The following is a 27,086-nucleotide window of genomic DNA, read 5'->3' on the forward strand; positions in this document are numbered from 1 at the left end:
ATGAAAAGGTACATAAATTTCAGTTTACTGCCATATATCATGGTGTACATGGCAAAATACTTAGAAAAGCTGATCTAAAAGTCATTAGACATGATGTCCACAAAATGAAATGGCTTAATCTGTCCATCTGTAAGATGAAAGTTAGTATCGATTTATTCCAGAATTAGTCATACAACTAAGGAATGCTTGGAATTCCCTAGAAGATACTATAGGATATCATTATACCATCTTATTCAGAAAAAAGGACTCTAAGCCTCATATGTCAAGTAGAGACAAGCATTTAATATTTGACCTTCTACTAAAACTACTACAGTAAAAAACACACAGCAAGATATGAATATTGGGACTTATAATTCTTTTATTTCCCTGAAAGGAGTCAGCAGCTGAGCTGCTAATTTAACCCAGTATACTGGTCATTTAGAATTTTGTTGTTAGATAGTTTTTAGGTGCAGGAAAATGGAATACTGGCTAAAAAAGCACAGATGGTATCAAACTAGTTTCATCACCAAGGTAGGTGTATATCTCTCGCCCTTGTGAGATATGTTTCAGCCTGGGCTTGTTAGAGTACACAGGCTGGTTTCACAACATTTGAGTGAGTGTATGTGTGTATGCGTGACTGTGTGTGTGTGTGTGTGTGTGTGTGTGTGTGTGTTGGTTCAAATATGCCTAATTAAAAAAAATTTAGACTGAATATTAAAAGCACATTTTATTTACCCATATACCCATCCAAAATATGATGCTAATCCATAAAAAACACTGAAAAGAATTAAGTTAAACTTACAAGTACAAATGCTTTTACGCATAGGTTTCTTTCTTGTTTTAGTTTTGCTTTTTTTTTTTTTTTTCTTTAACGTTCTTACCTGTGAAGATTTGGCAAGCTTCTGAGTGTATTCCTTCTCAATCTGCTTCAGCCTGCTGTTGGCCTGGAAAACACACGAACATGAACACACACGGTGACCTGTGAGCTTGGTATCTCTTCCACATGCCTATCACCAGGCAGCTGGGAGGGCTGCCAGCTGCACCGCCCTTCTGGGGCAGCCAGAAAACCACAGGGCTTGTCTTTGATCTAAAGCCAACTATTCATCACTTAAAAAGCAAAAAGCAAAAGACAGAGGAAAAAAAAAAAAAAAAAAGATCTCTCCTGCCAATTATTAGACAAACACAGACTTCTGTGGAAAGAGAAAGGGAGAAGGAGAGACAGAAATAGACCCAGCCAGAAATGCGAAGGCTCCGAGTAGGGGAAAGAAGGGAAAAGAGAGCGAACACAAAGGAGAAGGAAGGGGAAATGAGGCGGGTGGCAGGGGAGAGAAGAAGGGAAGAAGAAGGGCAATTCAATACGCCCTCCCTTAGGTTAAAGATAAAAGAACGAGGTGCTCCTGGACGGAGGCAGGAAGGAGAGGCTTCGAGTCACTGAACAAAGATTTGAGCCCCCGCTCTGTCTCACACACAAGAACTCCTTTTTTTTTTGAAGGGACAAGTATCTCTAAATCAAACCATTTTCTGCCCTGGAAGTAGGGTGGCCCTCCCAGAGAAGTCCGCCCTACTGAGAGCTCCATGATCTCCTCCGCCCCCCGAGGTCCCAGCCTCTTCCTGGGACCCGCTTGCCTGCTCTCTGGAAGCCTCAGGATCTTCGCTGTATCCTTAGGGCTTGGGAATGTCACAGCGACATGCCCTAGACGGGCCTCTTCTTCATGACCTTCGCAGGGCTAAGCAGGCCCTGTTGGTCTGCGCCTGTGGCCTTCCTTTCTAGAAAGGCCACCAGCTGGTCATTGCTCTCTTAACCTCCTCTCCCCCTGCCCTGGCCAGTCTCCCTTCTCTCTCGCTGTGTCTCTCTGCAGCTCTGATTACTGGACCTCTCAGCTTTCTCATCTCTTTTTAATATTGTTTCTATTTTCCATTAGTTTCAAAAAAATCTTTTGTAGCAATTTCTCAACTTTTTTTTTTTTTTTGTCTTTTTGCTATTTCTTGGGTCGCTCCAGCGGCTACCAGCAGCATATGGAGGTTCCCAGGCTAGGGGTCGAATCGGAGCTGTAGCCACCGGCCTACACCAGAGCCACAGCAATGCGGGATCCTAGCCACGTCTGCGACCTACACCACAGCTCACGGCAATGCCAGATCATTAACCCACTGAGCAAGGGCAGGGACCGAACCCGCAACCTCATGGTTCCCAGTTGGATTCTACTGGAAAGGAGCAAACCAAACCAAACCATGGTTCCCATGGTTCACGGCGCCATGACGGGAACTCCCAATTTCTCATCTTTAAATGTTACACTTTTTCCTGGATTTTTAAAACTCTGCCCTATTACTGGTAATTTCCAAGAGCTTTTGCTGTTGCCATTCTCTGAGCAGCAGCATCTCTCCTTTTTTACAGATGAGGAAACGGAGGCACAGAGAGGCTAAGTCACCCGCTCAGGACCTGGGCCCACATGGCAGAGCATGGTGCTTCACCAGCTAGAACACGTGGCATAACGCCTCTCCAGACTCCGACTCCTCCCGAGGTTATTATTTCATATATACCCGCGGTTGTGTCTATACCTACACACACACACACACACTAAATTTCCTTTCTGCTCTCTGGAGAGTCTCTGTTTTTGCTTAGTTCTTTTATTTCTTTGCTTTGCCAGCCTGTTTTGGTCTGTTTTTCCCTTTAGAAAATTACCTCAATTTTTGGTGATCGTTGGTGTTTTTTCTTATTTAAAGTGAGGCCCTCCAACCTGGGCAGCCTGGGGACAGGTGAGCATCACCACAGGGTATCACCAAGGGTCCTGGCCTGTCCCATGCCCGTGTCTGACTGGACATTCTCCTCGGACCCTTCTGCTCCGAGCTGCATCCTCCAGTTTACTGCCTGGCAGGGTACGCCTGGCCGCCCGTGTTTTCAGAAGCACATCTAGGTGGGCAGGTTATCAGTTCTTGAACAGTTCCGTTTTTAATTTAACCCTGAGCAGCACCTGGGTGCCCTCGCTCATTCCATCTCTCCAGAGGGCAAGCCGGGGTGGGGGCAGCGGAGGCTGCGGTAAAACTCCACATGCTGAAACCTGAGTCCCAATGCCATGGAATCGGAGGTGAGGCTTTGGGCAGGTGATTAGGACATGAGGTGGGGTCCTCATGATGGGATTAGGGCCCTTCTGAGAAGAGGCCAGAGAACTAGATCTTTGTGCCATGTGATGAGCTGGTGAGAAGACGGTGGTCTGCACCCTAGAGGAGGCTCTCACAGAACCTGACCACACGGGCACCCTGTCCTCGGACCTCCATCCTCCACCACTGTCAGAGATACGTTTCTGTTCTTAATAAGCCACTCAGCTTATGGGGTTTTGTTACAGAACCCAAGCTACGATAACAGCCATGTGTTTAATGAACTTCAGTTCAAAAGCACATCTTTAGAGTTCAGCCCATAAATCTTACTGCATCTATAATCCCACTGAGGACACTGGGTAGTTTTGTTCTTTCCTAAGAGGGCATAGGACTATTGCTGTCTTCTCTAGAAAGCCGTCGGGCTCTATTCTAGCTCTGTAACTAATACAGCCACTGTCTACTATCGAATCAAGGCCACACGGAACCTCATGAATTTTCTCGATCTTAGGCCACATGCCACCAATATTTTTTTAAACACAAAATGCTTGATAAAGTATTTCTTGCTTATTCAACAAACAGCCGTATGGCTCTTAACCAGGTGCCACACACTGTTCTAAATCTTTTATAAAAAATGTCTACTTACTAGAAAATATAAAAATACTAGCAGCATAAAGATTGCTACTCTTCCCCCAAAATGTTGGAGTCAGGGATGCTGGTTAGTGCACAGCACCCTGTGTCTCAGATGCAGTTACTCTTCATGAATCTGTGGCTAGAACCCCACACACTCAAAGAGAATTTTTACAACTAACCATCCAACTACTTCACCCATTCTAGACAACCAGGATGAGAACAGCAAACAGACAAAAATCTCTCCCTACCCCCATGGAACTTCTGACCCAGAGAGAAAACATATAGCTTATAAAAGTGACAGTATCTTAGTTGGTGCAAGTGCTATGAAGAAGGATAAAGCACGACAAAGGGATGGAAGTGAGGAACAGTGGGGTAGATCACAACTTGAAAAACACAGAAGTTAGGGAAAGCCTCAAGCAGAGGATGATATATGAGCAAAGACCTGCAGGCCGTGAGGGAGCCACAGGGGACTGTAGGGAATGGGTGCCAGTACGAAGGCCCCGAGGCAGAGGCAGGCATAGCGTGTTCGAGACACAGGAAGGTGGCCAGTGTGGTTGTAACATCTCCTCGGACGAGATGAAGTCTGAGAGAATGAAAGGAGGCCGCCAGATCCTTTACGGTGTTGTAAGCAATTGTAAGGAATGTGGCTTTTTTTTTTTTTTTTTTTTTTTTTGTCTTTTTAGGGCTGCACCTGTGGCATATGGAAGTTCCCAGGCTAAGAGCTGAATCAGAGCTATAGCTGCCGGCCTACACCACAGCCACAGCAACACTGTGGGATCTGAGCTATGCTGGAGACCTACACCACAGCTCAAGGCAACACTGGATCCTTAACCCACTGAGTAAGGCCAGGGATCGAACCCATGTCCTCATGGATCCTAGTCAGGTTCATTACTGCTGAGTCACAACAGGAACTCCCAGAATGTGGCTTTTAATGTGAGTAAAATGGAGAGTCAAGAGTTGTTTTCAGTATGGCAGTAACATGGTCTCCCATAAGTATTTATGAGATCACTCTACTGGAAAGGAGCAAACCAAACAATTTTCACAAAGGTATTTGATGATGGTTAATCATCTTAATTGTTACCCTTTCTCTGCATAGTAATTTGCCTTATGTCTTAATTCAAAAAAAAATTAAATAACTCCTTTTTTTTTCATTTCTGATCATTAATAGTGAAAGTTCAAGCACTGATGATTCCCAGGAAGGTGATTTGGAGGGAAGAAAGTTAGGGGACTCCTCTAAGATACCTATATTTAAGGCAAGCCCAGATTTTATAAAGAGAAATTTCTTTAAAATATAATGGTATGCATTTTTGAATAAAATACCTCTTTTTAGGATTAAAAAGAAAGGATGCATCCCAGACTCTTGAAACATAGCATAAAGCTTAGATTATTGTACAGTATTTTCTACTCAAAAGCTTTGCAGACAACCCTCTGAAGCTTCTTCAAAATAGAGTTAGAGCCAGTCGGTGCCAGATGTTAATACATAACTGTCTACTACCCTGTTACCAAAAACATTCAGAGAATTCATAATGAACATTTACATTTAATTTAAAATATTTACAGAACTTTCAAACTTGAAAAATCTCTGTATTTTACCCCCAAATAAAGGTATACATCTGGAAGCATAAATAAAATTCATGACTTCCATGTGGGCCACAGCAGAGTAACTGGGACCACACCTAATCTGCTAATAGGTGGAAACAGCCAGGAAACTGGACAAGGAATAGGAAACATGGCTTTAGGATGTTGGGAAACACGAAGCCCAGGACTGTGACCCTGTGAAGAGAAGGGAACAAATGAGATAAGCCCTACAATCTCCCCTGCTTTTGTCCAGGAGGCACATACTGGGCCTGAACTTCGGGAAAGGCAATCAAAGCACAATAGCAGTTGTGAACTGAAGAAACAAAGACTGGAGTTTGGGAAGGCTGAGGAAGCTGCAGAGTCCTAGACAGGCAAAGCTAGGCAAAGAGAAAGTTTCAGAATCAACCTGGTTTCCTCTTGAGTTTGATGCTGACACTTTGTGCATGTAAAGGGTTTAAGTCCTATAAGGCCAAGTAAAAGTGACTGATGAGCTTTAAGATAAACAAATTCCCCAAGCTCACACAAAGTGGAGAGATATCCGAGTTCTGACCAGCCAGAATGAAGAGTCATCACCGAATATCCAGAAAGGTTATACTTCAGTCATGGAGTTAAACTGCCCTTAGAGTACAGTCAATCTTACGTCAACTCTAACAAAGTTTAACAGTAAGCCTCAAATAGATCAAACTGGCTATCCACAGGTAATTTAATTGCTTCCTAAACAAAGTCTAATATTTTAAAAAGAAGTCAAGAAAATCCAGCATTCAACAACATCTAGCATCTAATAAAAGATAACCAAACATGAGAAGGAGCAGGAATATGTGAGCCATAAGCAGGAGAAAAATCAGTCAATAGAGTTAGACCTAGAAATGACAGAGATGGCAGAATTAGTAAACAAAGATTTTAAAATCCTTACGAAAAACAGATTCAAGTACTTAAACAAAAACTTGAATGTAATGAAGAAATAGAAGTCAAAAAAAGGACTGAATAGCCTAGAGTATATAATAGATTATCTGAAAGGAAAATTTTGCTGGGGGGATAAACAACAGATTTGGCATTATTGAAGAAAAGATCAGTGAATATGAAGAAAAAGCATTTTAAATATCCAAATGATTGCCAGAGAGATAAAAGGCTAAATTTTTTTTTTTTTAAAGGCCAAACCTGTGGTATATGGAAGTTCCTAGGCTAGGGGTGCCTACACCGCAGCAACGCGGGATCTGAGCTGCATCTGCAGCCTACAACACAGCTTTTGCCATCTGTAGCAATATGGATGGGTTTGGAGGGTGTTAGGCTAAGTGAAATAAGAAGGCTTTTTTTTTTTTTTTTTGGTCTTTTTGCTATTTCTTGGGCCGCTCCCGCGGCATATGGAGGTTCCCAGGCTAGGAGTCTAACCGGAGCTGTACCCGCCAGCCTACACCAGAGCCACAGCAACGCGGGATCTGAGCCTCGTCTGTGACCTACACCACAGCTCATGGCAACGCCGGATCGTTAACCCCCTGAGCAAGGTCAGGGACCGAACCCGCAACCTCATGGTTCCTAGTCGGATTCGTTAACCACTGCACCACGACGGGAACTCCAAGAAGGCTTTTGTAAGGAGATGAATATTAAAGGATGATGGTGATGATGATGACAGCAACAACCAGACAACTACTATTTATTTGGCTCCTCCTCTATTGACATATGTTGTTTAAATGCCTACCCCATATTAACAGATCTAATCCCCTCAAAAACTCTGAGGTAGGCGTGATGATAATCCACATTTACAGAGAGAGAGACTGAGAGAAAGGTTAAAAAACTTGATCAAGGTTATCAGCTAGGGATTAATAGGAATCGACCCATTGAAAAAGAAAGAGAAGAAAATGCCTGGTAAAAGGGGTGATAGGTGCAAAATCATGAAGGAGCATGGTATATTTTATGCTAAGTTTTTGACATATATTTTTTTCTGGAAGACAACTGAAATATTTCAACAGATTTTCAAAGGAGTACATCACCTAAGGAAGATAAACAGCACCGTCCCTACGGTTTCGCTATTTACAGTGGAACCGCGTTCTGTCTCCATCAGCTTAGAACCACGACCTTTTCTTCAGCTTACTGGTCTTTCATATTTCCTCTGCTTTACCCAGTTCCGTTCTTTATCAGCCTCATGCCAACAATATTTTCCTCACTTGCCTCCTGCCTCCGCCTCTGATCTACCCCGAATCCCTGTTGATAGTCCCTGCTTCCCAAGTCTAGACTCCTTGGTCCGGCACTCAAGGTCCTCAGTGATGCCCAGCCCACTTCTCTTTTCTGTGTCAACACCCCAAATGCTAACCTTATCCCATTAGGGTAGCTTCTCAAAGGCAGGAAGGCAGGAATCTTTGTCCATCCTTCCCCCTTTTTTTTTTTTGGTCTTTTGTATTTTTAGGGCCACACCCATGGCATATGAAGGTTTCCAGGCTAGGGGTCGAATCTGAACTGTAAGCCGCCAGCCTACGCCACAGTCACAGCAATGCCAGATCCTAACCACATCTGTGACCTACACCACAGCTCACAGTAGCAACCCCAGATCCTTAACCTACTGATCAAGGCCAGGGATTGAACTCACATGTTCATGGATACTAGTCGGGTTCGGTACTGCTGAGCCCTGACAGGAACTCCTGTCCATTCCATTAATGGATCAATCCCAAGACCAACACATAATACAACCAATAACTGCTGCATGAATGAATGAACGCTTTCCAATGTGGATTAATGGGGTTTCCCAGACTACTTTATTGTTCTGGGGACTCCATTCCTCCACAAGCATCATGCTTTTCTCCAATCCTACCGCAGCACATACACAGACCAGTTCAAATGCTTATACTTTCTTTGCTCATATTCTATAGAAGTAATTTGGTTTTCTTCCTTTGGAATGGTACAGTCCTCAGTCCTGGAAATCTGCATGAATGGACTATAGTCTTGAAAACATGTCTTATCTTTCCTTAGAGATTATGAACAGAGCTTGTGGCTTTAGCATCATCGCTTTGCTCTTAGTAGCTGCCTGGAAAATACTGTTTAACGAATTAATGAAGAGAAGAGTTATCTATGGGTTGGATTGATCAGATCTTTGATAGTTTTTGAAGGAGAAAGCTAGCTTTCTTCATCTCCACTGAACATGTAAAAGCTAAGGCGGAGGGAGAGTACAGTGAAAAGTTTTATGAGTACTTTTAAAATGTGATTTACCATACTTTATTATCTCTTCTAAGAGGGGTTAGAAGATTTTGGAGGATAATGGAAATTGAGCATAAATGTTTATGAGAGAAGGCATCCACACTATCTCTCATTTTGGTAAATATAACTTGTTTTATATGCCATAAATATTTTAAGACATTTTAAGACAACTCAAATATTATAAGAAAGTTGATTATAAAAATGATTGTTAAATAGAATTTAACATCAATTCAGAGAAAAGCATTACTTTTCACCTTGCAGTTAATAGTGATTTTTTCCAAGCATCATATTAATTGACAACATGTTACTTAGTTAAAAGCATGAAGGCAAAGTTAGAGATTATATATAATTATGTCTTGCAGAGTATTATGCTTGCCCAAACAAAATATCAATGTTTTTAAGGAACTATTTTACTTTCATTTCTACAATCTTTGACTCTATGACAGGACTAAAATAAATTAATAAAGTTTCTATTTGTTGTTTACTTAATGAAATACTTTATATTGCCTTGCATTCATTGGACACTTAGTGTTTACTGAACTAAATGTTGAAAAAGGTTTAATCTATCCAGGACATGATCATACTGATTCTTTTAATCACAGACAGTCTCCAAGATCAACTACCTAACTGAGGATTAGTGGGGAGACTGCCACTTCTGATCATCACATTTCTAATTTCAAAGCTTCTTTTTGAAACAAATACTTGGGACAGGAAATGAACGAACATTTGTCAAGTACCTAATATGGGCCAGGTGAGACTACAAATATGAGTAAGTTAAAGTTCCTGATGTTGCATCCTAGAATATTTGAATCTTACTTTGAGTCAAAGTTAAGTTCTCGATTTGATGCAACCAGTACAAACAAGGGCACTTTAATTAAAGACTCCTTTGACTTTTCCATCATTACATATAAATCCTAACTTGAGAAAATGGCAAACTAGTCTAAATTTAAAACATTTGCAAATGTCATATTTGATAGTTGTTCAATGTTAATTCACTTTTGGAAAATTTATTGGGTCATTTTATATGGTTTTATTACCCAGAACCACAATCTAATAATTAGGAACCCCAAGTGTTTTGTAAGACTGCCTATTTTGTAAGACTCCTATGGAGAAGCTACGTCCTCTATTAAAGAAGGAAGAAACTGGACAATTTTGGAAAAAGGCTGTGATATCATGATCAATGTCACTACAGATTATCTACTCAGTGGGTCTATTATCAGAAAAAGCATCTATATTCCTGAATCTGGCCCTATTTCTGAATATACAAAATTAGAATTGGATACATTCTCTGTTCAGAGGTAGTAACTGTGGTTAATACGGTGGACTAAAATAATGTATTGAATGACAGATGACCTAAAGAATAACGTGAGACAGTTAATTTTCTGCCCTCACTGTAATTCAAAGGGACTAATTTTCTCACCATTGCAACATGTATACTTACGTGGCTAATACCCACAAATGATCACATAAGATTTATATGAATTTCCTCCCCACAACTGAATAAGAAAGCAAACTATGAAATAAGTTTATGGAAATAGTTAAAGAATTAAGATCTAATCATATTTCAAAAGCTCACCCTCAGAGAAGCTCTCTGAAGCACAGGCCACAGAAACTGAAACTCATTTATTACTTGGGCAGAAACACAAACTTTAAGAGAATGAGGGAGAAAAAAAGCCCTTTTCTTTGCTCTAGGGAAGAAGCAGCTATTCTCTGATGTGCAAAAAAGAATTTATCATCAAAGACCAAATGTAAATTGGGCCAATTAATTTTTTTTAAGATTCCCTACCTTCTACAATATTTTTATGTCTTTGCTACTGTTATGCTTTATACCAAGATCTAATGTTTCATGATTTGACAAATGTTAAAGGAAAACGACTACTGAATTTAATAAATTTCAACATATATAATATACATTTTAAATATACTTAACATATTTATATATGAGTGGCACATTTGTTGGTATGGTACTTTTAGGAAGTAGATCTATTTCAAATACGTGATTTCAGACATCAAAAAATGTTGACATTGTCCAATGATCAAATGAGTTAATTGAATTATTGGTCAAGTAATAAATTATTTCAAATAAGCTTTGAATCTAGGAGTTAGATGTCCTGATTTGGCATACTCATAAATCCCATTAATATTTTACTTATTTTGGAAAATTTTCTACTTTTTGGCTCACCTGTATAAGGAAAAAATGTAATGAATGTTATTGAGAAGTTTATAAAATAATAAATTTATAGGAAGTTGCTATGTTAAATTTATAGGCAGTTTGATATAAAGCAGTAATCTCAATACTTAAGAAAAGCTCTACTTCCTTTTCTGGATAATCTGGAAGTTTGGAAAAGATGCTTAAATGACATTTTTGAGGAGCTCCCATCGTGGCTCAGTGGTTAGCAAATCCGACTAGGAACCAAGAGGTTGAGGGTTCGATCCCTGGCCTTGCTCAGTGTGTTAAGGTTCCGGTGTTGCCGTGAGCTGTGGTGTAGGTCACAGACGTGGCTTGGATCTGGCATTGCTGTGGCTGTGGTGTAGGCCGGCGGCTACAGCTCCAATTAGACCCCTAGCCTGGGAACCTCCATATGCCGTGGGTATGGTCCTAGAAAAGACAAAAAAAAAAAAAAAAAAATTTTTGAGATTTAGTCATTTGATCTTTATTAAAAATGACCTAGATGGAGATCCCATTGTGGCTCAGTGCAAATGAACCCGACTGGTATCACGAAGATGGGGGTTCAATCCCTGGCCCCACTCTGTGGATTAACGATCTGGCGTTGCTGCGAGCTGTGACAAAGGCTGGCAGCTGTAGCTCTGATTTGACCCCTAGCCTGGGAACTTCTACATGCCACAGGGTGGCCCTAAAGAGCTAAAACAAACAAACAAAAAAAAAAAGATCTAGAGCTTATGTAGTTTTCTAGGGTCATCTATATTGAGAGAATTACCACATGAACTCTTTAAAAAGTAACATCCAAAATGTCTGACCACAATAAGAATGATGCTATATAAAACATGCCCTATGCCCCATTCAGTCTGCAAACAGTGGGTCTTCAGTCAGTTTTGTTGCTGTGCAGGTGAACTTCCTATCACCCAGACCCTCAAAGCTATTCCAACCATCTTTTTCATCAACTCAAGTTGTTTTGATTGACTATTTCAACGACCGTTGCCAAATGGTAAACGGAAGAGCTTGATGGTTAACAGCATGGGCTTTGAAGTTAGACCTACCTGGGTGGTGTGACCACAGGCACATTATTTAACTTTCCTGGGCATTATTTTATAACGTGCAGATAAAGTGGACCATAAAGATTAAATTGGACTGAGGTTTAGCAAGGTAGGGATGGGGGACGTTGGAGACGGCAGAGGATCAGAGTGGTGAGTAAGCACGGGGATGAGGCGGAGACTAAGGTCTTTATGCCAAAGGGACAGGAAAAATCCGAAGTAAGCGGGAGTGATCAAAAGGGGAACTTGATAGACTGAGATCTTGGAAGTGAACTAGCTGAGTAATGTTGAGGTCTAAGGCCTGGCCACATTTTTTTGATAGACAAAGTGGAAATGAGAGAGACATTGCCTTACTATAGCTGAGCTTACAAAACTGTAGGGACAGGCTATTAGAAAATCCAGCTATTAGGAGTTCCCGTCGTGGTGCAGTGGTTAACAAATCCGACTAGGAACCATGAGGTTGCGGGTGCGGTCCCTGCCCTTGCTCAGTGGGTTAATGATCTGGCGTTGCCGTGAGCTGTGGTGTAGGTTGCAGACACGGCTCAGATCCCGCGTTGCTGTGGCTTTGGCTTAGGCTGGGGGCTACAGCTCCGATTCTACCTCTAGCCTGGGAACCTCCATATGCCGTTGGTAGCCGCTGGAGCGGCCCAAGAAATAGCAAAAAGACAAAAAAAAAAAAAAAAAAAAAAAGAAAAAAAGAAAAACTAGCTATTAAAATCAGTCCTTTGTAGTCAATTCCAGTTACTCTTTCGTTCTCATTCTTCCACTTCAAGTCCATAAAAAGAGCTGTTTGCCTCTGATTCTTTACTGGGGAAGCACTCTTCTTTCTGACATGACCCTAGGACTGGGGTGCAACACTCCTTCTGACATTGCTAATAATTTTTATTTTAAATGTCTATAATAATTGACATAAGAACATACTATTTAGTATGTTTATGAAACATGATAAAGAACCCTCCTGAATTGACCGGGGAACTTAGCATCTAGCACTGCAAATGCCAGTGCTTCCTCCCACCCCATTTCATCCCAACTCCTCTTAAGGATTAACCTTGAATTTTGCTTACTGCTGGCTTAACATCATGTCATATGTGTAAGTATCTCTAACATACTAGTTTTACTATGTTTTAGCTTTATACAATTTTGCTCTATGTAATTTCCTGATACGTGCCATTTCTCATACAACACTTTTTCCAAGATTCATTCGTGTTTCATTTGAAGCCCTTTTTCCTTCATTTTCACTGTTTCAATACATTCAATAGTGTGAACAGGTCAAAGTCAGGTCAAAGTCATAATGGGCATGTGAACTTTTCAAGTTTCTTCCTCCATGAGCTATGCTGCTACAGACCTTCCAGCACATGTCTTTTGGTGAGAATTTGTGAATTTCTACGGTCTTTGCTAATGAGTAATTGCTGGTTCATAAATTAAATATTCCACTTTCCAGGGTAACACCACCAACATTTTATACTCTTACCATAGTATATTCATTCTTTTTGTTCCACTCTTTCAACCTCATTTAGCTTTGTCAACTTCCTATTGTTTTTTTTTTTTTGTCTTTTGTCTTTTTTGTTGTTGTTGTTGCTATTTCTTGGGCCGCTCCCGCGGCATATGGAGGTTCCCAGGCTAGGGGTCTAATCGGAGCTGTAGCGACCGGCCTACGCCAGAGCCACAGCAACGCGGGATCCGAGCCGCATCTGCAACCTACACCACAGCTGACGGCAACGCTGGATCGTTAACCCACTGAGCAAGGGCAGGGACGGAACCCGCAACCTCATGGTTCCTAGTTGGATTCGTTAACCACTGCGCCACGACGGGAACTCCCAACTTCCTATTTTTAATAATGGTTTTAGTAAGATGTTATTCACATTTCATAAAGTTCACACTTTTAATCTGGACAAGCCAGTGTTCTCTAGTAGATTCAGACAGCTGTGTGTCTATTTCCACTACCAAATTCCAGGACATTTTTATCACCTCAAAAAGAATCCTATATCCTATTAGCGGTCACTTCCTACTTTCTCCTCCCCCAAAGCCAATGGCAATTTATAACCTTCCTTTGGTCTCTATGGATTCTTCTTATTCTAGACATTTCATATAAATGGAGTCATATGACACAGGCCTTTTGCAATGGGTTTCTTTCACTTGGCACGTTTTCAAGGTTCATCTACATGGTGACATGCATCAGTATTTCATTCCTTTTCATTATCAAAAAATATCGCTTTGTATGGATATACCACATTTTAATTATCTATTCATCAGCCGATAAACATTTGAGTTGTTTCTTCTTTTTTGGCATTATAAAATAATGCTGCTGCAAACATTCTTGTAGCAGTTTCATTTAGAAAGTGTTTTCAGTGTGCATGGGTATATATCTAGGAACTGCCAGGTCATATGGTAACTGTACATTAAACTTTTTGAGGAATTGCCAGCACATTTTCCAAAGTGGCTGTACCATTTTTCATTCCCACTCGCAAACTATGAGGGCTCTAGGGTTCTTCATACCCTTGCTAGAACTTATTATTTTCCATCTTTTTTATTATAGCCATCCTGGTGGTATCAATGTGATATATCATTGTTTTGATTTGCATTTCCTTAATGACTAATGATATTGAGCATCCTTCTATGTGCTTACTGGCCATCAGTATATCTTCTTTGGGGAAGTGTATATTCAAATCTTCTTTTGCCTATTTAAAAAAACTGGGTCATTTTTTTAATCACTGAGTTCTAGTGCCCATTGTATAGAATGGATACTAGAGTCTAATCAGATATGTGTTTTGCAATTATTTCCTATTATATGAGTTGTTTTTAAATTTTTTGGATAGTGCCCTTTAAAGCCCCAAAGTTTTCTATTTTGATAAAGTCCAATTTACCTATTTTTTTTTGTTATTTGTCCTTCTGTTGTCGTATCTAAGAATCCTTTGTCTAATCCAATGTCATGAGGATCTACTCATACGTTTTCTTCTAAGGGTTGTACAGCATTTTTCCTTTTATTGTTTTCTTCTAAGAATTTTACGGTTTTTGCTCTTATATTTAGGTCTATGATTCATTTTGAATTAATTTTTGTGTGTGTGTTGTAAGGTATGGTTTCAACTTCATTCTTTTGCATGTGGATATCTTGTTGCAACAGGACAAACTGTTGAATTTCCATGTGAATTTTAGGATTAGCTTGTCAAATTTTTTTTTCATATACAAGAAAGGCAACCTAGATTTTGATAAAGATTGTGTTGAATCTGTAGATCAATTTAGGAAGTACTGCCACCTTTTTTTTTTTTTTTTTTTGGCAAACCTACAACATGTGGAAGTTCCTGGGCTAGGTACTGATCCCACACCACAGGAGTGACTAAGCCACGGCATGACAATGCCAGATCCTTAACCTGCTGCACCGCAAGGAAACTCCTGGGAAGTACTGCCATCTTAATAAATTAAGTCTACCAATCCATGAATATGGATGTCCTTCCATTTATTAGGTATTCTTTAATTTTTTTCAGTGATGTTTTGTTGTTTTCAGTGTAAAAGTTTTCCACTTTTTGATTAAACTTTACTCCTAAATATTTAATTAATTTATACTCTTTTTTTTTTGCTTTTTTTAGGGCTGCACCTGCAGCATATAGAAGTTCCCAGGCTTGGGGTCGAATCAGAGCTACCGCTGCCAGGCTATGCCACAACTACAGCAATGCGGGATCCGAGCTGCATCTGTGACCTACACCACAGCTCATGGCAACGTCAGATCCCCGACCTACTGAGCAAGGCCAGGGATGGAACCTGCATCCTCATGGATACTAGTCAGATTCATTTCCACTGCACCACAATGGGAACTCCAATCTACTCTTTTAAACGGATGTTTTCTTAATTCATTATCAGATTGTTCATTGCTAGTGTAGCAAAACATAATCGATTTTTGTACACTGATTTGTATTCTGCAAACTTGAACCCATTTATTTTTCAAGTAGTCTTTTTGTTTGTTTTGATGTGGACTCCCAAGAATTTCTCTGTATATAAGATCTTGTCATCTGCGAACAGGAATAGTTTTACTTTTTCCTTCCCCAAATGGATACCTTTTATTTCTTTTCTTGTCAATCTATTATGTAAAAAATGATATCTCATTAGGGTCTCAGTTCTCATTTTCTTGATTATTGATGATATGAGTAGTTCTTCTTATCTTTACAGGCTACTTATATTTCCATTTCTGTGAAATGCTGTCACATCTTAAGCCAATTCTTTTTTGGTCATTTCTGACATAATATCAGATTTGCTTCTCCATTTCTAATTTTTATCCTATTTATTTTTTTTTCCTGTCTTATGTTTAATGACATCTCTGTGACAATGTTGAAAAGCAGGAGTGATAGTGGGCATCACTCTCTTTCCCTGACTTTAGGAGGAATCCTTCTAAATTTCACCATTAAACAGTCATGTTTGCTCTAAGTTTTGATTGCTTTTTTTTTTTTTTTTTAAGTCAGGTTAAGGATGTTCCCTCTGCTTCCTAGCTCATTAAGATTATCACGGACAGGGGTGGAATTTCACCAAATGCTTTTTATTCACCTGAGATGATCATATGGATTCTCTCCTTTCGTCTGGCAATGCAATGGACGATATTAATGGGTGTCTCACATTAACTCATCCTTGAATCCCTGCATTGATACAAATGATGTCACAATCATTTCCATATACCGCTAGATTCTCTAACTTTTTGTTGGAAATTTTACATGTAAGAGCAAATGTGAGATTATTATATAATTTTTACTGTTTCTGATTTTTACATCAAGATTATACTGGCCTTGAATGAACTGGGGAATATTCCCTCTTTTTCTTTCCTCTGACAGACTTTGTACATTATTGGAATTATCTTTTCCCTGAAAGTCTGAGCAGAATTATTTGGACCTGTCATTTTCCTTGATGAAACACTTGAAATGCTCTATTTAACATCTTATAGAACTATTAGTTTTCTATTTCTTTTTTATTCAATTACATTTTCTTTCCATCTTATTCAGATTTTCAATTTTATTGGCATAAAGTTATTCATTATACTCTTACCATCTTATCAATCTTTACTGGGTCAGTAGTCATTTTCCCTATTTCCTCTCTTGTTTATTTGTGCCTTCTCCCTATTTTTCTGATTAGTTTCCAGAAAGTTTACTAGTCTCTCAAAGGATCAAATCTCGATTTTACTGTATTACTTTTTACTGAACTTCCTACCCTCCTCGGCATTGGAAATAATGACTATTTCCTTTTGCTTCTCCAGGCACCTCTCTGATAATTACGTATCCATCTCTATGATTTTAAATAAGAATTGCCCCATGCCATCTGCCTTTCCCCAGCTAAACTCCTCTTTAAAAAAAAACTCACTCTTACAGTTTCAAATCACCTTTCCAGTTCCCTCTCTCTAACATGACATCCCTTGTACCCAGATCCACTCATGTCCGGCCACAAGTCAGAAGGCACTTGTTCTCTGAGATGTCTCACAGGCACTTACCTAGCTGCCCAAACTGAACTCAGCCGCTTTTCCCCAAATCTGTCCCTCCTCATCTTAGTTAATGGCACCAATATTCACCCAAATTGGAAACTTAGAAAAATATCCTAGAATCTTCTTCTTTTACCCTAGATAGTCCTGCAAATTTTTTTTTTTTTTTTTGCTTTTTAAGGTCGCACCTGTGGCATATGGTGGATCCCAGGCTAAGGGTCAAATCTGAGCCACAGCAACAGCAACATCAGATTCAAACCGCATCTGCGACCTACATCAGAGCTCAGGGCAATGCTGGATCCTGAATGCACTGAGCGAGGCCAGGGATCAAACCCGCAACCTCATGGTTCCTAATTGGATTTGTTTCTGCTGAGCCACGATGGGAACTCGAGTCTTGCCAATTTTCACTTCTAGGTATCTACCTTTTCTCTTTGGAATGTTTCCAACAGCCTTTTCATCATTCTCTCTGTTCTGTCCTATTCTCTCTACTTTCTGCCTGATATGTAACCATCTACCGCTTTTCAACTGGTGTGAATACGATCACACTGCCCAGCCTCGGTGAGAAGGGCCCACTCAGTGCCCGAGGGAGACCGGAGCGGCAGGGACAGAGCCCTGGACCGTCCTCTCGGCAGTATTCACCTCTCCAGGCCTCCTCTCCTTTGAGTCCTTGCACAGAAGCAGTAGGAAACACATGCACTTCGGTCATTCCCTGAAAGCTCTGCCTGCTTTCTGTTTTTCACGGTGATGGTCTCAAATAGCGGCTCCAAGCTGGGAGCCTTGGACTTAGGAAAGCATCACAGTGTTATCAGAGGACATGAGAAAAAGCCTGTTGGAAGTGCTTGGGGCCTGAACACAGACTCTCCGTGACCTTCTTTGGAAGGGTTTCCCCGTCCCCAATCCCCACTAGTGACGCCGAATTTTTCAAACTGTTCAGCTTCTCCCACTAGGCCTTTGAAGTGTTACTGCCACACCTCCCATCTCAGTCCAACACTCTCCCCTTGGGGACATACCCGATGCACTCGGTCACCAACTGGCCTTTCAAACCCAAATCGGCGCTGCAGGCCATCATCTCTATATCCCAATTACGCGTGATCCTGATCCCACTGGGAACGGGGAGGTCTCAAGCCTCATATCATTTGGGGGGGGGTGTTTTGCTTATGTCTAATGTCAGATTGATTTACTGTAGTATTAGTTTAAACCTAAATTTCACTAGAGAAAAAGAAATCAATAAAAGGATGACAATAAGAAACTAAAAATAAAACAAGAAGCCCAAATCCTGAGAAATAATTTTGCAAAGCTTAGATGTCTGTTAATAGTCTACAGCAATGAAAAATATTTCCTCAAACAGGATTACAATGAACGAAGAAATTAGGAAAAATGATGCTAGAGTGAAAAACTAAACTTTTGAGATTCTAAACTTACTAAATCAGAATCACCAGGATCTTATGGCACAGTAGTTTCTATTAGACGCTTTGCTATTGCTTCTGATAATCAGACCATTTAGGGAACCGCTGGTCTGGCTTGCTGGGGATATGACCAAGGACACTGTTTCTTTGTCTTTTTAGGGCCTCACCCGCGGCATATGGAGGTTCCCAGGCTACGGGTCAAATCGGAGGTGTTGCCGCCAGCCCACGCCACAGCCAGAGCAACGCCGGATCCTTAAGCCACTGAGTGAGGTCAGGGATCGAATCTGCGTCCTCATGGACACTAGTCAGATTCGTTTTCACTGAGCCATGAAGGGAACTCCCACTTCTTAAATAAAAGTATGAGGACAATAATTTATAGAAAGCACATAATTAGGACAATAATTTATCTAAAAGCACATTCTGTTACATTATCTCATTTCTACTGTGTTTTTTTTTTTTTTAAATAGAGCCCTTAAGTTGTTTTAAATGAATAAATATCATCAACTTTGAGAACCCTGAAAGGGTTTCTATGGTAACACAGAACAAAGATAGCAACCATTAAGATCTAAACAATCTAGGTTATTTAGTGATATTAAGTTGGTTTACTTTTAATGCAGTTTTAAATGTAGTAAAAAGCAAATGTCAGTTCCAAGGAGTCAGACAGTATTACTATAAGAGTATTTAACTAATTATGTGTTCCTCTAAACCCCAAACAAAAATAGAATGGAATATATTGTTTAATCATGAAAGCAATTAAAATACATGAATACAATTTTCACTGAGTCCACCACTTAGCATGTAATTACTTATCTAATTCAAATCATGCAGCTAGGTGTTGGAATTAACTTCTCTGAACTAAATACAAAAATGGAAAGTCATTTTGGGATTTGATCCTCATTCATTTTCAACCAAATATCCAAATTCATTTAAAATTCACACAAGAACTGCAACAGCTTCACCTAAATCAGTTTTCTACAAGTTAAACATCCCTCCTACACTCAGATGTGATTGTGGAACTACTTTGATCTTTATTCCCAAATTTATTGCTCCGTGTAATCCATGACAAAATATAATGTGATTTACTATATCTCTATATGACAGCCCAGCAGCTGACAGAACTTAATAATTTAGCATAAGAAAAAAAAACCTTCTGGCACCAAAATATACAGATCATAATGGGGGCTCTTTAGTATCAGTTTACAATGAAGCCTATACAAGCTGATCATAAGAACTTCAAAACAATTCTTTTTTTCTCATGTATTTAATGAAGGAGATTTTTATTCCTTAAATGTGCTTTGTAGCTGCAAGCAAAAAATTTTGGAACATTTTGCTTTTGTTCTCATTAAAACAATGCAGGACTAGTCGCATACTAATGTACTTTTCTCAAAGAAAAGAACTAAATTTCTCCATTTAATTTGAAATAAATGAAGAAACACAAACATGAGAATCTAAGAGTCTCTAAAAAAAGTAAGTTTACTTTTGGTCATGATACAGAAAAAGGACACTTGGATAATTAGGCAATATTCATAATGAAGTCAAGGCCCATCTCTGTAATTTCCAGAAGTGAAGTTTCTCTGAAATTCCCTTCTCTGAACATGAGTCTGCATCCAGGGCAGGAAATGTCAGACCAGATGCTCCTTAGATCTTTCAACTCAAAATTTCCCAGATCCTTGAGACTGCTTTTCAGAGGGTCATGGTAGTTCTGGTGGTGGAGGAGGTGACAGGTCTGAGGGTCTAGGCTCCGGACCAAAGTGGGAGCGCAGGAGATGCTCCCTGCTCACTGGCTGGCACCCCTGGAGATGACCAAGCAGTGTACGAATATGGAGCCCAGCCATGGGGCCTGGCTGGGTTTTCAGAGCTCCAGGTAGCTCTGGAATCTCACTGGTTTTCCAGCCCTATGGTTCTCAACAAAATTCCCCCAGACCCCTACCCTTGGGTCCTTAGGTGTTTGTCAGCCCCCATCAGTAAGAAGTCACCTCTATATAGCCTCTGAAGGATATTTGGTTATGAAAGACAAATTACATATTCATAACTTCAATTCAAAAGCTTGAATCTTAATGACCTCTTATAGATGTTTGAGTACAAGAGTCTTATTTCAGTTGGTGTACTGCTGGGAAAGGCTCCCTGACTTCCAAGGGCACACAAACACTGCCTGTGATGCCATCCACGCGGTGCCTCTAACTTGCTGACCCCACCGTGGATCGCCATCTGTTTTGCAGGTCCAGAAACTCAGCACTGCTAGTGTCCCATAGCAGACTGAAACCATAGCAGACCTAGGTTCCAGAGGGCGCTTCTGTTATTCTGTGTTCTATCCATTATTAAATTTCCTTTATATTTGCACATAACCTTGCTCACATTCCAAACCAGCTTCTTGACATGCTTAATACCTATCATTTGTCACAAGCATTCATCTCTGGTACTGTAATCTCAGAACAGAACTTGGAAACATTCCAAGAATTTTTACTGTGTCCTGTTTGGAAAGGTTATAGTTAAGTGCTTCCGAATCCAAAGCTACTAAAATCCGTGAAGTGCTTTTCTGATGAACTGTACGACTATCCTTTTCAATTCACCCCCCCCCAATAAAGAACAACAACAAAAAAACTCCACAAGCTAATGTATCTCGAGCCAGGCTTTTTGTTCTGGAGTGATTTAGTGGACTCTTAATCTTTTAAAATGGCCACAAGCTTTCTGAATATTTAAATACAAAAATCAAAAGAAGAGAACTAAATAATTTACTAGCCAAAAGGCAGAAACTAAATTTTTCAATTTTCTTGACTGGTTAAAAGTATAATACAAGTGTTTTAACCCACAATACACTAAAAAACTATTCTCCTCCACTTGGTTTACAAAGTTTAAATAGAAGAATGAAGTATTTAATTCTTCAGGGTTGCTTCTCTTTTATTTTGAGGTGAAAGAAAGAGAAAATGTTTTCTATGCACCATCTCCTAAAAAACATTTTTCTTTTTTCCCCACATTTGACATAAAATCTGTGGCTTCCAACAGATGATCCTTAGGAATATCTACCAATGAGAAACACTATGGAGAGTTCCTGTCGTGGCACAGTGAAAATGAATCTGACTAGTATCCATGAGGTTGCGGGTTCGGTCCCCGGCCTTGCTCAGTGGGTTAAGGATCCAGCATTGCCGTCAGCTGTGGTGTAGGTCGCAGACGCAGCTGGATCTGGCGTTGCTGTGGCTGTGGTATAGTAGGCTGGCAGCTGTAGCTCCGACTGGACCCCTAGCCTGGGAACCTCCATATGCCATGGGTACGGCCTTAAAATGCAAAAAAAAAAAAAAAAAAAAAGAAGGAAAGAAACACTATGTCCTTGACAGTGTAGACAACAGGCTCCTAATACTTCCAACACGACTTCCCAGATATCATGTCTCCACTTCACCCAGATGTACCTCATTATTGGTTATCTCTACTCTTTTGTTCGTCCCCCACTCAACTGATTTCAGAGCCAAAAATTCAGGGTTTTCACCAGGTTCCCAGGCTAGGGGTCCAATCGGAGCTGTAGCCGCCGGCCTACACCACAGCTCACGGCAACACTGGATCCTTAACCCACTGAGCAAGACCAGGGATAGAACCCACAACCTCATCGTTCCTAGCCGGATTCGTTAACCACTGAGCCACGATGGAAACACCAATTTTTGGTTTTGTTTTGTTCTCGTTTAAAATTGAGATATAATTCATTTACCATCTTATTTACCCTTTCCAAGTATACAGTTCAGCAATTTTCAGTATATTCACAAAGTTGTGTAACAATGTGTCTAATTCCAGAGTATTCGCATCATCTCAAAGAAGACCCTGTACCATCAGCTGTCAGTCTCCATTTCCCCCTTTCCTCAGCGCCTGGAAACCTCTAATCTACCTTTTATCTCTCTGAATTTGTCTAGTCTGAGCATTTCATATAAATGGAGTAATACAACATGCAGTGGCTTTTTTGGTGTCTGGCTCGTTTCACTGTACAGTATTTTCAAGGTTGATCTATTTGTAGCATGTATCAGTATTTCATTCCTTTTTATGATTGAATAATATCCCATGTTTGGACTATTTATCACCATTCGATGGGAATTGGGTTATTTCTACTTTTGGACTATTGCAAATAATGCTGCTATGAACATTTGTGTACAAGTTTTCACACGGACATACACTTTCAGTTGTCTTGGGATACACCTAGGAGTGGAACTGGGGAGTTAAATTTTTGAGAAACTTCCAAATGGTTTTCAAAGTGGCTACCACTTTATATTCTAATTTTCCCACATCTTTTACACTTACTTATCATATGTCTTCTTGATTATAGCCATTCTAATAAGGGTGAAGCAGTATCTCATTGAGGTTTTGATTTGCATTTCTATAATGACCGATGACGGTGAAAATCTTTTCTTCTGTTACTGGCCATTTGTATACTCTCTTTGGAGAAATACCTATTCAAACCTTTTGCTCATTCTTAAATTGGGTTGTCTGTTTTTCTTCTTTTTTAATTTATTTAAAAATTTTTTTAAAGTATAGTTGTTTTACGACATTCTATAAACTTCTGTTATACAGCAAAGTGACCCAGTCATACATACATACATGTACATTCTTTCTCTCATATTATCTCCCATCATGTTCTATCACAAGAGATTGGATAGAGTTACCTGTGCTGTACAGTAGGACCTCACTGCTTATCCATTCTAAATGTAATAGTTTGCATCTACTAACCCCAGACTCCCAGTTCATTCTGCTCCCTCCCCGTCCCCCTTGGCAACCACGTCTTCTCTATGTCTGTGAGTCTGTTTCTGTTTTGTAGATAGGTTCACTTGTGCCATATTTTATTTTATTATTATTTTTTTTGTCTTTTTAGGGCCACACCCGCGGCATATGGAGGTTCCCAGCCTACGGGTCAAATCAGAGCTACAACACCCAGCCTACACCACAGGCACAGCAACACGGGATCTGAGCCACGTCTGCGACCCACAACACAGCTCATGGCAATGCTGGATTCCTGATCCACTCAGTGTGGCCAGGGATGGAACCCGCATTCTAATGGATACTAGTTGGATTGTTTATTGCTGAGCCATGATGGGAACTCCATTATTTTTTAATTAAACAAATTTTACTATTGTTCATTTACATTGTTCTGTCAATTCCTGCTGTACAGCAAAGTGACCGAGTCATACTTCTACACACACTCTCCTTCTCATATTATCTTTCCTCATGTTCCACCATAAGTGACTAGACACAGTTCCCTGTGCTACACAGCAGGACTTCATTGTCTATCCATTCTAAATGGAACCGTTTGCATCTATTAACCCCGACCATCACACTCCCTCCCCCCTCCCCTGGTAACCACAAGTTTGTTCTCCATGTCTATGAGTCTGTTTCTGTTCTGCAGATATGTTCATCTGTGCCATACTTTAGATTCCACATATAAGTAATATCATATGGTATTTGCCTTTCTCTTTCTAACTTAACTTCACTATGAGAATCTCTAGTTGTCCCTGTTGCTGCAAATGACATTTCTTTCTTTTTTATGGCTGAGTAGTATTCCATGGTGTATATATGAACCACATCTTCAATCCATTCATCCGTAGACAGACTTTTAGGTTGTTTCCATGTCCTGGCTACTGTGAATAGGGCTTCTATGAACATACAGGTGCATGTCTCTTTTTGAATTATAGTTTTATATGGCAATATGCCAACAAACCAAGTATTGTACTAACCAAGTATTGTATGGTATCCTAAAAGGCAAAAACCCTATTCTCTACTCCCTCCAAATAGATAACTTCAGAAAGATAACGTCTGTGTCATTTATATTACAAGTTCCCATCACAATAATATCTAAGTGTATCACATTTCATTTGACTGTTAGTGGGTAAATTTTTGCTATATTAAATGTTCTGTTTTGTTTTGTTTTTTGTTTTTGTCTTTTTGCCATTTTCTTGGGCCGCTCCCACAGCATATGGAGGTTCCCAGGCTAGGGGTCGAATCTGAGTTGTAGCCACCGGCCTACGCCAGGGCCACAGCAACACGGGATCCGAGCCGTGTCTGCAACCTACACCACAGCTCACGGCAACGCCGGATGGTCAACCCACTGATCAAGGGCAGGGACCGAACCCGCAACCTCATGGTTCCTAGTCGGATTCGTTAACCACTGCGCCATGACGGGAACTCCGATATATTAAATGTTTTAATGTGATTTTGTAGTGTTCTAATCAAAGGAGTCTTTTTATAAACCATTGAGCATTTCTGTTAATTCTAAATTTTCATACATTAGTGATTTTTTAATAAATTTATAAATAGCTTATATTTATGAATTATTTAATATGTCCTAGAAGTAGACAAACCCACAATGACAGAAATAATGATTTTGTTTTTACCACATGTTTAACGTCAAGCTAATAGCTGTGAATATCTTGAGGTTATATTTCTTCAGAACAGATGCTTACTTAACACAGATAAAAGAAATTAAACATTAAACGAAGCCCGATCCAAAAGAATTTGCCACTTTTCAATAACCTTTTCACATGTTTTAAAAGAGTTGGGATTAATTACCTCTAATTTCTAAAAATGTATTTTGTCTGGTTTACTTAAGCCAAAAAAATGTTAATTTAGGTAAACACAAGGAAAGCTTTGATTTGCAAATATAAAGAATTTTTTTGTATTGTTACAATTAGATGTGCAATCTATGCTGACATTGTTTTGTATTCTAATTCTATAAAGGCTCTAAAAAACAAATTTTAGGTATTTCTCCACTTCAAATGTAAGTAAGGAAATCTACTTATTCACTCAATACATATGTTGGGAATACTACATAAACTACCAAAATTTCCCTTAGAAGCGGTATTTAGCTTACAGTTAAATATCAGGAAAAATTTCCTCAACTCACATTTTATTTCCTTTTGCTTAGTACATTGAATATAACTTTTCATAGAGTATAAAATATATTTCTGATGTCATCATTAAAAAAAATCCTTTATTTGAGTTTTATTTCCCAATTTCAGGCATTACATTCCGGGCTGAATGAAAAAAATGATAATTCTTTGTGAATCATTAAAAATACAGGTATGTATAAAGGGTAAATGTATACTTTATTACCAAAATTGGATAACTTTTGAGAGTTGAATGGAGTGTTAAGAATTTCACTGAGAAAACAGACACTGAAACTGGAGCCTATGGTCATCCTAAGTATGAAGTACACCTTCGATGCGCTATTAGCAGAATAAGATAGAACACCACCCTGCGAAGTCAGGTCCACAGTCCATTTAGCCGAGTACACCATGTGCCCGTAATCCTTACAGCGACAGGAAGCGTCATAAAGGACTTCAGCAACTCCATCACTGTAATATCTTCTATGCTATTTTACTCTTTCCACTACCACCAAAACACGCACTTGCCCAAAGGTCAGAGTTCCAGTGATGGCTGTGTATATTATTTAGGAGCTGCCCTGTGGTCCTTGCTCAGGCTATTACGTGGGTGTAGACAATCAGTCAACAGATTGAAAGCAGCTGCCACCAGAATAAAGTGACAACTGAAAGGAGAGGGAGGGCTTGGAAGGCCTGTGAAAAGGAGACAGAATCAGGATGACAGTGTGAGGCACGGTCATTGTAGGCAATCTTTTGTGTGGCACCCAAACTCCAGTTCGCGGTGACGACTCTGGAGCTGTCAGGAAGAGCTGTTGATGGTTTTGGCTTTTTTGCTGTTGTTGTTAAAAAGAGGAGAGAGGTATGTTAGAGAAATAAAATGTAAGTTTTGGCACATATATCGGGATTACATTTTAGTTATTTGGAAACTGACACGTGGAACATTTTATTCCTGAACGATATCTGATAAGTGAGGCATTCCTGTACTTCCTTTTATTTGTCTTGAAACTCTCTCTTTCAAATTCTTCTAAACAGTGCTTTGTTGGAAAAACATTCAGAAGTAACCCCTTCATGGCAGCAGAAGACTAGAGAACGTGATCTCAGTGTCTCTCAATCTTCTGCCTTAAGATAAAAACTTAAAAAAAATCTTCATGTGGAAGCTGCTTCATTCTCTTTAACCCTAGTTATCTTGTTTCAATTGTTTAGCAGGTCTGTATTTTTTTAAATGTTAATCTTCATTATGGGTTCACTCAAATCATATCTGATAAAAAGCAGAAAAAATATCTTGGAAAATTGTCTGTTTCCAGAAAGCAAGCTGGTGAGATCAAGGACCAAGAATTATTCTTTGCAAAATATTTTAAGTCTAATTGGGGTGCTAGAGTTGAGAAATTAATAAGGATCCATCCATCCATCCATCCATCCATCCATCCATCCATCTATCTATTCAACAAAATTTTATTGGATGCCCACTATATGCCAGGCACTGTTCCAGGCAAGGGAGAAACAAAAGTGAATAATAAACGAGTAAAAATAAAAATTCTAAGGAATGTAAAGTAATGTGAAGAAAAAAGAGTACAACCAGAGAAAGTGAGAGGGGACCCTACCACGTAGGCAGGAACCAGCTGGTCCCTGGGAGATATGCGATCTGAGGGAGAAATCCAGACGAGGGGAAAAGCAAGCGTAGCTTTAGGTAGGAATAAGCTT

General features: G+C 39.7%; 1 protein-coding gene across 18 annotated transcripts in view; it reads right to left on the reverse strand.

Moving 5' to 3' along the window:
- Positions 1-27,086, reverse strand: part of CEP112 (centrosomal protein 112) — a 417,919-nt gene that overhangs the window by 96,959 nt on the left and 293,874 nt on the right. For 16 of the 18 annotated variants that reach the window (XR_014820925.1, XM_084983965.1, XM_084983960.1 and 13 more), the window contains one exon: positions 861-923. Coding sequence is in view for 17 of the 18 variants with exons in the window: in XM_084983965.1 (XP_084840091.1) it covers positions 861-923 (63 nt within the window). In the remaining variant the exon portion in view is untranslated. Of the gene's footprint in view, positions 1-860; positions 924-23,004; positions 26,219-27,086 lie in introns of those variants that run through there. The other 2 variants (XM_084983957.1, XM_084983958.1) reach the window with 1 other exon arrangement.

Source organism: Sus scrofa, chromosome 12, assembly GCF_054392235.1.
Source record: "Sus scrofa isolate SSC_HxYL_T2T_F1_AM1 chromosome 12, Sscrofa_HxYL_maternal_Yorkshire_Landrace_v2.0, whole genome shotgun sequence".
Lineage (NCBI taxonomy): Eukaryota > Metazoa > Chordata > Mammalia > Artiodactyla > Suidae > Sus > Sus scrofa.